The sequence below is a fragment of the Chiloscyllium punctatum genome, chromosome 35 (genome assembly GCF_047496795.1).
Source record: "Chiloscyllium punctatum isolate Juve2018m chromosome 35, sChiPun1.3, whole genome shotgun sequence".
Taxonomy (NCBI): Eukaryota; Metazoa; Chordata; class Chondrichthyes; order Orectolobiformes; family Hemiscylliidae; genus Chiloscyllium; species Chiloscyllium punctatum.
Genome location: NC_092773.1, coordinates 20,767,787 through 20,779,877, shown reverse-complemented (window position 1 = coordinate 20,779,877; position 12,091 = coordinate 20,767,787). Strand labels below are relative to the sequence as shown.

The window sequence follows — 12,091 nt, the reverse complement described above, 5'->3', positions numbered from 1 at the left end:
TCCCAAAACTCAGTGGACTCGGAGGCAATTCCAGCAAATTGGAAAACAGCAACTATGACACCACTATTTAACAAGGGAGGTCGACAAATATGGGGAATTATGGACCAGTTATCTTAACTTCTGTGGTGGAGAAAATACTTGAATCTATTATCAAGGAAGAAATAGGAAGGCATCTAGATAGAAATTGTCCCCTCAGGTAGACACTGCATGCGTTCATGAGGCCAAGTCGTGCTTAACTAATCTTTTGGAATTCTACAAAGACCTTACAAACAGGTTGGACAACAGGGACCCAGGAAATGTGGTGTACCTAGATTGCCAAAAGGCATTCAACAAGGTGCCGCGCAAAAGGCTGCGACATAAGATAAAGATGCAAGGTGTTACAGGTAATATATTAGCACGAATAGAGGATTGATTAAGCAACAGGAAGCAAAAAGCTTTTCTGACTGGCATTCAGTGACTACCGGTGTGCCTCAGGGATCAATGGTAGGAATGCAATTACTGACAATTTACAGGGATGATTTGGAGTTGGGGTCCACATGTAATGTATCAAAGTTTGCAGGTGATGCTAAGATGAGTGGCAGAGCAAAGTGTGCAGAGGACGGTGAAACTTTGCAAAGGGACATAGATAGAACATAGGACATAGAAAAATACAGCACAGTACAGACTCTTTGGCCCTTGATGTTCCACCGATCCAAACCCACCTAACCTACACTAGCCCACGATCCTTCATATGCCTAACCAATGTCCGTTTAAATGCCCAGAAAGAGGGAGAGTCCACCACTGCTACTGGCAGGGCATTCCATGTACTTACGACTCGCTGAGTAAAGAATCTACCCCTAACATCTGTCCTATACCTACCACCCCTTAATTTAAAGCTATGCCCCCTCGTAATTGCTGACTCCATACGTGGAAAAAGGTTCTCATGGTCAACTCTATCTAAACCCCTAATCATCTTGTACACCTCTATCAAATCACCCCTAAACCTTCTTTTCTCCAATGAAAACAGCCCCAAGTGCCTCAGCCTTTCCTCATACGATCTTCCTACCATACCAGGCAACATCCTGGTAAACCTCCTCTGCACCTGTTCCAGTGCCTCCACATCCTTCCTATAGTATGGCGACCAAAACTGCACACAATACTCCAGATGCGGCTGCACCAGAGTGTTATGCAACTGCAACATGACCTCAGGACTCTGGAACTCAATTCCTCTACCAATAAAGCCCAGTACACCATATGCCTTCTTCACAGCACTATTTACCTGGGTGGCAACTTTCAGAGATCTGTGTGCATGGACACCAAGATCCCTCTGCTCATCCACACTACCAAGTATCCGACCATTAGCCCAGTACCCCATCTTCTTGTTACTCTTACCAAAGTGAATCACTTCACACTTAGCTACATTGAACTCCATTTGCCACCTTTCTGCCCAGCTCTGCAGCTTATCTATATCCCGCTGTAACCTGACACATCCTTCCTCACTGTCAACAACTCCACCAACTTTCGTATCATCCGCAAACTTGCTCACCCAACCTTCTAGCCCCTCCTCCAGGTCATTTATAAAAATGACAAACAGCAATGGTCCCAAAACAGACACTTGCGGAACACCGCTAGTAACTGCACTCCAAGATGAACCTTTACCATCAACTGCTACCCTCTGTCTCCTTCCAGCCAGCCAATTCCTAATCCAAACCTCCAACGCACTCTCAATGCCATACCTCCGTATTTTTTGCAGTAGCCTACCATGGGGAACCTTATCAAACGCCTTACTAAAATCCATATACACCACATCTACTGCTTTACCCTCGTCCACCTCCTTAGTCACCATTCTCAAAGAATTCAATAAGGTTTGTGAGGAATGACCTGCCCTTCACAAGACCATGCTGACTATCCTTGATCACATTATTCCTATCCAGATGTTCATAAATCCTATCCCTTACAATTCTCTCCAAGAATTTGCCCACAACAGAAGTGAATCTCACCGGCCTATAGTCACTAGGGTTATCCCTACTCCCCTTCTTGAACAAGGGAACCACATTTGCTATCCTCCAGTATTCTGGCACTATTCCTGTTGACAACGAGGACATAAAAATCAAGGCCAATGACTATGCAATCTCCTCCCTTGCTTCCCAGAGAATCCTAGGATAAATGCCATCAGGCCCAGGGGACTTATCTATTTTCACTCTTTCCAGAATTTCCTACACCTCTTCCCTACATACCTCAAGGCCATCCATTCTAATCAATTGTGACTCAATATTCACATCGGCAACAATGTCCTGTTCCTGAGTGAATACTGACGAAAAGTATTCATTCAGTGTCTCCCCAATCTCTTCAGCCTCCACACACAACTTCCCACTACTATCCTTGACTGGACGTATTCCTACCCTGGTCATTCTTTTATTCCTGACATACCTATAGAAAGTCTTTGGGTTTTCCCTAATCCTACCAACTAAGAACTTCCTGGCTACCTTACAACTCTCAATCGCCCTAATTGAACCTTCACACTTCATCTTTACATAGGCCGCCCTCTTCCCTTTAACAAGGGATTCCAATTCCTTATTAAACCACAGCTCCCTCACACGACCCTTTCCTCTCTGCCTGACAGGTACATACTTATCAAGGACACTCAATAGTTGCTCCTTGAACAAGCTCCACATATCGATTGCGCCCTTCCCTTGAAGCCTACTTTTCCGAGCCACGCATCCTAAGTCATGCCTCACCGCATCATAATTTCCCTGCCCCCAGCTATAACTCTTGCCCTGCAGTGCACACTTATCCCTCTCCATCACTAGAGTAAAAGTCATCGAATTGTGGTCACTGTCCCCGAAGTGCTCACCTACCTCCAATTCTAACACCTGGCCTGGTTCGTTACCCAGAACCAAATCCAGTATAGCCTCACCTCTTGTTGGCCTGTCTACATATTGTGTCAGGAAACCCTCCTGCGCACATTGGACAAACACCGACCCATCTAACGTACTCGAGCTATAGCTTTCCCAGTCAATATCTGGCAAGTTAAAGTCCCCCATAACAATCACCTTATTCCTTTCACTCTTCTCCTGAATCATCCTTGCAATCCTTTCTTCTATGTCTCTAGGACTATTAGGAGGCCTGTAGAAAACTCCTAACAGGGTGACCTCACCTATCCTATTTCTAACCTCAGCCCAAACTAGACCATTTAAGTGAGTGAGTATGGGTCTGACAGATAGAGTACAATGTTAATAAATGTGAAATTGTCCATTTTGGTGGGAATAACAGTACAAAGGACTATTATTTGGTAAGAATTGTAGCATGCTGCTGTGTGGAGGGACCTGGATGTCCTTGTGCATGAATCACAGAAGGTTGGTCTTCAGGCACAACAAGTAACGAGGAAGGCAAATTCAATTCTGACTTTCATTGCTCAAAGGATTGAGTTTAAAAGCAGGGCACTTGTGTTGCAACTGTATAGGGTGCTGGTGAAGCCACATTTGGAGTACTGTATACAGTTTTAGTCTCTTTGCTTGAGAAAGGATGTACTGGCACTGGAGGGGGGGTGCAGAGGAGGTTCACTGGGTTGATTCTGGGGTTGAGGAGGTTTGTTTATGAGGAGATTTTGAGTAGACTGGGATTATATTTATTGGAATTTAGAAAAATGAAGGGGGGGCGGAATCTGATAGAAGATAGAAACTTATGAAGGGAGAATCTCAGATAGATGTGTTATGGACCAGGCCAGCCACCCTCAAAACATCTCAGGAAAGTAGCTTGGACCCTACTTTTGCTAGTTGTTTTAAGCAGGTGTACAGCGGATATTCCAGGAGGGATGCAGCTGGTCAAACCACTTAGTTTGAAACAAAACAGAATGAAAACATAAACAAAAGAGAACACAATACAGAATAACTTAATCTGCCTGAAAACCCCACAGATTATCTCGATTTAATGATGCTGTCACAAATAATTGCAATAATCCCCATAAACACCCCTTGGCAAAAAAGAAAAAATCCAACGCAGGTTCATACAGGAGAGATGTCAGAGAGAGAGAGAGAGAGAGAGAGAGAGAGATGATCAGCATGGACCTGCTTCTTTGGGTCCAACAGCTTCACCACTGACCGACTGCTTTCAGTAATCAGCCAGACTGCTAAAATCAAACCAAACCAAACCAAACCAGAGAAAAGCTGAGCTGGGAGAACTGGCCACTGCCCTTGCATTGTACATGTGTCTCTTTTTTAAAACTTAAAAGCCTTTTGTTTGAGGCAGTATCTGTTAACTCTGAAATCCTTCAAACCGAGAGCTTTCGGAATTGCTGCTTTTACGACCGGTCTGCAAAAAAGAAGCCAAGGACACCATAACTTTGTCAAAGGAGCAGCATCGTCTCAGGAGAAGCGAGGATGGCGAGTGAAACTAGGACAAGAGAGTGTAGCCTCAAAATTAGGGGCAAGAGATTTCGGAGTGAATTGAGAAGGAACTTCTTCACCCAGAGGGTTGTGAACCTGTGGAATTCCCTGCCCAGTGAAGCGGTTGAGACTTCCTCAGTAAATGTTTTTAAAGCTATGATCGATCATTTTTTGTACAGTAATTAAGGGTTATGGTGAGAGGACAGATAGGTGGAGCTGAGAGCATGCAAAGATCAGGGCAGCACAGTGGTTAGCATTGTTGCTCTACAGTGTCAGCGATGCAGGTTGAATTCCCACCTTGGGTGACTGTTTGTGTGGAGTTTGCACATTCTCCCAGTGTCTGCTTGGATTTTCTCCCACTTTCTAAAAGATGTGCAGGCCAGCTGAATTGGCCATGCTAGATTGCCAATGGAGTTCAGTGCAATAGTCAGAGGGAAACGAGTCTGGGTGGGTTACTCTTCAGAAGGTTGGGTTGGGCTGAAGGGCCTGTTTCCACACTGTAGGGAAACTCATATAATGTTACTGAATGGCGGAACAGGCTTGAAGGGACAGATGGCCCACTCCTGCACCTCGTTCTAATGTTCTTAAACATTCCTCGATGCTTTTAAACTGACAATAACGTTCCTTACACACTGTCCCTATCAAACACTCTCAGGTGAGTTGCATTGCTACCTTATGGGCGGTATGGTGGCTCAGTGGTTAGCACTGCTGCCTCAGAGCACTAGGGTTACAGGTTCAATTCCAGCCTTGGGTGATTGTCTGTGTGGAGTTTGCACATTCTCCCCATCTCTGCGTGGGTTTTCTGCAGGTGCTCTGGTTTCCTCCCACAGTCCAAAGACGTGCATGTCTGGTGAATTGGCCATGCTAAATTGCCCATAGTGATCAGGGATGTATAGGTTAGGTGCATTAGTCAGAGGAAAATGGGTCTGGGTGGTTTACTCTTCAGAGGGTTGGTGTGGACTTGTTGGGCCGAAGGGCCTGGCTCCACACTGTAGAGAATCTAACCAATAATTGCATACTACATCATGTTAAACAGAATTTTGCACAGGTGAAAAATAATGTTCATGGTCAAGTTTAATTTAGGTTTTTACATTTAACTATAGAATTAGTTATGCTCAAGTTGCTCAAATACTTTATTAAAACATTGAGTTTCAGTCCTGTTCCAGAGGTACAGTAGGCACGAGGAAGCAGATCTCCCTGAATAACTATACTCCTCATCAAAGTGGAGTTGATCTCTTGAAATTGTTACGCTCCACCTCTCTCCTCCACCAGAACTCCAATCATCAGCCAATGCTCTTGGCAAGATTTATCTTGCCCTCTCTCTCTCTCAATTGCAATATTCCATTCCCCGGACAGGACTGGCTCTGTCATTACTCCCCCTGCCAGGCTCTGAAGTAGCCCTGAAACTGGTCACTCTATCCAAATGCACTGAACGTGAACCTATTGTTCCTAATCAACCTGTTGAGTGATGTGATTGTACACCTCTGGAGCCAATGAGACTTGAACCAGGCCTCTCAGGGTACGGACAGTATTGCTCCATCACAAGAGGGCCCCTGCACTGAACTTGAAATCTGATGAAAGAAACTTGCAGCAGGTGTAAAGGTTTCGGGTAAAGTTTGGGATATTGAAAGGCTGCATTGTTGGGGTTTTGCTGATGTCGCTGAAGATTTTTCTCTCGGACTTGTCCTGGTGAATCCAAGATGGCAAGCTTCAATGCATGTGAGGTTCTCAGCAAGATTCAGGTCTTATACTTTGCAATGACTATTGGATATGTTAAACAATGGTGATGTGAAGCAATTCCCTGACTTAGGCTGTGCAGACAGGACAAGTTCAATACACCACTGAATTTCCTGAATTCATATTTGCAGCACATTCACAAATGGTGGTGAAAGAGTTTGGTACCATGTCACATCATATCCAGAGTAATGCTACACATTTCGGATTAGCATGCAACTGTTCAAGTTAAAGCTGCCTCAAGTGTTACGCTGCACAACACATCAAGTGCTACCCCAGTTCATCTGCTCCCTGTTCTACATGTCATAGCGTCATAGAGATATACAGCACGGAAACAGACCCTTCGGTCCAAACCGTCCATGCCAACCAGATATCCCAACCAATCTAGTCCCACCTGCCAGCACCTGGCCCATATCCCTCCAAACCCTTCCTATTCATATACCCATCCAAATGCCTCTTAAATGTTGCAATTGTACCAGCCTCCACCACTTCCTCTGGCAGCTCATTCCACATACGCATTACCCTCTGTGTGAAAATGTTGTCCCTTCGGTCTCTTTTATATCTTTTCCCTCTCACCCTAAACCTATGCCCTCTAGTCTGGACTCCCCGACCCCAGGGAAGAGACTTTGTCTATTTACCCTATCCATGCCCCCTCATGATTTTATAAACCTCTATAAGGTCACCCCTCAGCCTCCGACACTCCAGAGAAAACAGCCCCAGCCTGTTCAGCCTCTCCCGAGAGCTCAAATCCTCCAACCCTGGCAACATTCTTGTAAATCGTTTCTGAACCCTTTCAAGTTTCACAACATCTTTCCGATAGGAAGGAGACCAGAATTGCACGCAATATTCCAACAGTGGCCTAACCAATGTCCTGTACAGCCGCAACATGACCTCCCAACCCCTGTACTCAATACTCTGACCAATAAAGGAAAGCATACCAAATGCCTTCTTTACTATCCTATCTATCTGCGACTCCACTTTCAAGGAGCTATGAACCTGTACACCAAGGTCTCTTTGTTCAGCAACACTCCCTCGGACCTTACCATTAAGTGTATAAGTCCTGCTAAGATTTGCTTTCCCAAAATGCAGCACCTCGCATTTATCTGAATTAAACTCCATCTGCCACTTCTCAGCCCATTGACCCCATCTGCCTATACTCTGAGATAGCCTTCTTCGCTGTCCACGACACCTCCAATTTTGATATAATTTGCAAATTTACTAAATTTCTCATGCTCGCATCCAACACATATACCTTGAACTTGGTAGAGAAAATATGATTACCCACGCCCTGTGTTGTGTGTGTGTGTCTCTCTCTTTCTCTCACTGAATTGGCTGCAGCAATCACCTTACAGTGAATCCTAAACTCTGATATTCCTGTTGTTCTGAAGCATCTCGCTGTTTACAGGACCATCACACTATGACCAACTGGCAGTTCCTTAGTGATATCATCATCATAGAATCACTACAGTGCAGAGGAGGCCATTTGGCCCATCAATTCTGCACTGACCCTCTGGACAGCATCCCATCCTACACACCCTTTTTTCTTCTTATTATGACTAACCCAACCAACCTGCACATCCCAAGATGCTGCAGGGCAATTTAGCACGACCAACCTACCTAACCTGTATATCTGTAGAAGGATACTGAAGCACCGGGAGGAAACCGAGGCAGACATAGGGAGAACGTGCAAACACTACACAGCCACCCAAGGCTGGAACTGAATTATGAGGGAGTAGTGTGAACCACTCAGCCAACCATGAATGAAGCAATTTAGAATACTCCCAAAAAAAATTAATTGGCCTCTAACTAATAGATCCAGAAGACCATAAGGTACAAGAGCAGAGGCTGGCCATTCAGCCCATTGACTCTGCTGAGCATTCAACAAAATCATGGATTGATCTGATGATCTGTAACTCTATTTTCTTGCCTTTCCCCCATTATAGGAGCAAGCTTCCTCCAACCAAGGATGAAGATTCAGGATACAGTGGACTTGTATTCAGTTAGATTAGATTCCATACAGTGTGGAAACAGGCCCTTCGGCCCTCCAAGTCCACACTGACCCTCCAGAGAGTTACCCACCCAGACCCATTTCCCTCTGACTAATGTACGTAACACTATGGATAAATTAGCATGGCCAATTCACTTGACCTGTACATCTTTAGAGTGTGGGAGGAAACCCTCATAGACACCGGGAGAATGTACAAACTCCACACAGAAAGGTGGGAATTGAACCTGGTAGGTGAGGCAGCAGTGCTGACCACTGAGCCACCATGTCATACAAAACTAGTGCAAGGAGAGGGCCAAAGGATCTTTCCCAAATCTGGCTTCAATGTGAAAACACAATCATTTCCTTAATCTTCAGCTCAAATTGGAGGAGAGATTGACGACACACTCTGATTTTATAGTAAAAAGCAGTATTTTTATACATTTTGTGTTACAATGATCATACACGACATAGTTAATGTACCACCTCCTTCTCTTCTGTGGGACCAATCTTGTAAACACCTGATCAATGATGGACACTCTTATGGTTGTGAGTTTTTTTCTCATGCCGTTTAACAGTTACCCCTCAGCCTTGGGAACTTTCTATCTTTGAATTACAATTTCATTATTTCTACATTGTTACAAATCTTCAAAATCTTTATCCTTGAATGTTTCTTGTAACTTGTTGTTTAGACAATGCTCCCTTGTGCCTTAAAAACTCACTTTCTCAAAGGCACCGTTATTTTTCACTTATGCTGAAGAAAGCTTTTTTTTAAAGTCTGGCCATTTTTGTATCACTTAAAAACACAAGCTCCAACACCCATAATCCTCTATTTCCTTTCTGATCACTAATCTGTCTGTCTCAGCCTTGATTGTACTTAGTCAATAAAACAGGTTCAATTCTCCCATTTTTCATTGATTCAAAATTCCATCCTGTCACGTGGAGTCAAATGTTATTAAGGTTTTATAGTCTTTAAAAATAACTTTATTAAAATAGCTTAAAAAATACAAATATTTATTTGACCAAACCAGTTTCTATGCTTGAGACGAGTGCATTAAACTTCCTTGCTGAAGAATGGACGCTAACACGGAAATTGAGAATGTTATGCTGTCCTTTTGCTTCAGCATAGTCTGTAGTCGCTGAGCATGGAGTTCTTTCCAATGTTCCAAGGCCAAAGTGCAGTGCACTGCCAGTCTGTGCTGGCTCCAGCAGATCGCGTGCTAAATGCTTGCATTTCTCATCAAACGTTTCTGCAAAAGCATTCCAAAATTTCAGTGCACTTTGGTTCCATGACTGACTATACATTGATATATGTCGTTCGCTGCTTTTACCAGTTCCATGTCACATAGAGTCTGCAGTAGAAATGTAATCGAGGCTTTTTTACCCTGTTTCTGAGACCAAATACAAAGCATCTGATAATGTCCTTCCCTAATGTTATTTGCATTGTTGCGTTCAGCCTCGTCAATTTCATTTTCAGTCAGCTGAAGTTTCCGCATAAACTCCTTGAATTTCCTGATAGGGACGTCATCCAGAACGTACGGGAAATACTGTGACAAATCTGAAAAGACATCAGCACGTTAAAAGATTTTCATTTTCACATCGTCACTATCAGAGAGCTAAATTACCCGAGAGATCAGCCATGCACCACACAAGAGAGTGCAGGGCGTGCAACGTTAAATAGAGGGCTTCAGGCTGCAGTGAATCAACTCATTTTACTGGAGTGTGTGGTGTTTTTGTTCATCTTCATTCTTGGAAGGAATGTAGCCATCTTGGGAAAGGACAACATTTGTGGCCCACCTCTTATTGCCCCTGAACTGATCAGCTCACTCGGATCAATTCAGATAGCAGCTAACTCGTCATTGCGTTATTCTGTTAACTTCAGAACTGTTCGTGGATTGAGAGAATCAGAAATTACTCTGTCTGGAATAAGCTGGTAAGAGACAAGGATGAACGGTTATGGAGGAATTGAAAACAATTCGCCACGCCTCAGAAAAGAAGGAGTTACAGCTCCATAAAGAAACCTGTTCGAACAACTGCCTGCCATCTGACTGCCTTACTCCACAAGGGCAAATGCAGAAAATCTTAAGGAGTTAATTTCAGGACAAGCTGTGTTTTAAACAGACAGCTAACACTGAATATAACAAAGAATATGGTGGCTCAGTGGTTAGCACTGATGCCTCACAGCGCCAAGGACCTGCGTTTGATTCCAGCCTCGGGCAACTGTCTGTGTGGAGTTTGCACGTTCTCCCTGTGTCTGTGTGGGTTTGCTCCGGTTTCCTCCCACAATCCAAAAATGTACAGGATCGGTGACGTGGCCCATCGTGTTGGGTGCACTGGTCAGGAGTAAATATTGGGGATGGGAATGCCACTGGGTGGATTTCTATTCACAGGGACGGTGTGAACGTGATGGGCCTGTTTCCACACTGTTGGGAATCTCATCTAAACTGATAAACCACCCCTGACAAGAAAATAAGCTGCAGACTTTTGAGGGCTTCACCAAGAATGTCACGTTGTGAGCTTGAAGGTCAGAAAATACGATACAAGTTCCAGGATTCTTTTTCAGCAGAATCCTGGAGAACCATGCTGGGTAAGGATCGAACCCTGGACACATCCAGAGACCGACACTGTCGGTTGGGATCATGGCTCAATTCCACCGTTAATGGGTAATAGCCAAGTTGGTCTGTGAGGCTTAACTTGCTGACTTGGGGGTCTTAGTTTGGTCATATTTGGGCGGCACGGTGGCACAGTGGTTAGCACTGCTGCCTCACAGCGCCAGAGATCCGGGTTCAATTCCCGTCTCAGGCGACTGACTGTGTGGAGTTTGCACGTTCTCCCTGTGTCTGCGTGGGTTTCCTCCGGGTGCTCCGGTTTCCTCCCACAGTCCAAAGATGTGCAGGTCAGGTGAATTGGCCATGCTAAATTGCCCGTAGTGTTAGGTAAGGGGTAGATGTAGATGTAGGGGTATGGGTGGGTTACGCTTCGGCGGGGCGGTGTGGACTTGTTGGGCCGAAGGGCCTGTTTCCACACTGTAAGTAATCTAATCTAAAAATATTTACCATGAAGTTTAAATGATTGTTTCAGTATTTGATTGTCTGTTCCTCAGCAAGTAGCCCGTCTGCTGATGTGAGCTTACAAACAATTGCAAGTTCAGAACTAAGTTCTGGACTTGAAATGTTAATTCTGCTTTCTCTCCACCGATGCTGCCGACCTGCTGAGTTTTTCCAGCAAATTTGCATTTTTGTTTCCCCAGACCATGAGCCCAGGTTTCTGGGTTTGCAGTCAATGACATTATCATCATGGCACCTCCATTCTCACAGCTAAGGGAGAATCACAAAGGGAAGGGACTGGATCAGAGACTGTTCAGTCTGGGCAAATGGATCCAACCCCTGTATGATCGACAGCAACCCAAGCTTAGATGTGTTCACTATCCAGGAGTCTGCCTATCTCGTGTGACAGCTGACAGTGACGTCTGCTTGGGCTGTTCTTGTGATATATCAGAGTGAATCAGCACCTTCATATCTCACAGGAAACAGGTGACACCCTGTCCTTGCAACAGCAGAAACCTCAGCTGAGATGTACAGCTAAACTCTGGAGAGATACACATGAGGGTTAGGACCTGATTCTCCCACGAACTCTCCCTCCAGCCAACGTTGACCCACCCGTGAACAGACTGCTCACCAGAGCCTGACAAATGACAAACGCAAGCTACTGCATCAATATCGCACCTTTTGCCCAGTGAATACCCACAGAAAAATTTCACAAAGAAGTTTCAACAGCCAGTCGCAAAGGGAGATAACAGGACAGGTGACAAATAGTTTGGTCAAAGAAGCAGATTTTAAAAAGAATAGCGATGATGCGAGAGAGGTGCAGGAAGGCATTTTCAGAGCTCGGAGGCAAGTCAGCTGAATACACGGCCACCAATGGTGGAGCTGTAGAGACTTGGGATACTCAAGAGGCCGGAATTGGAGGAGCACAGATATCAGAGAGAGGGCCGGGGCTGGAAGTGATC

General features: G+C 44.8%; 1 protein-coding gene and 1 long non-coding RNA gene across 3 annotated transcripts in view; one reads left to right on the top strand and one right to left on the bottom strand.

Annotated features, from left to right (window-relative positions):
- LOC140459747 (uncharacterized) overlaps positions 1 to 12,091 on the top strand; it is a 126,419-nt gene that overhangs the window by 50,207 nt on the left and 64,121 nt on the right. The window lies entirely within an intron of this gene.
- The window catches only part of LOC140459744 (uncharacterized), a 33,079-nt gene continuing 29,483 nt past the window's right edge, over positions 8,496 to 12,091 (bottom strand). For both annotated transcript variants that reach the window (XM_072554232.1, XM_072554233.1), the window contains exon 11: positions 8,496 to 9,640. In XM_072554232.1, coding sequence (XP_072410333.1) covers positions 9,354 to 9,640 — 287 coding nt within the window. In that variant the 3' untranslated portion in view covers positions 8,496 to 9,353. The remainder of the gene's footprint in view (positions 9,641 to 12,091) is intronic.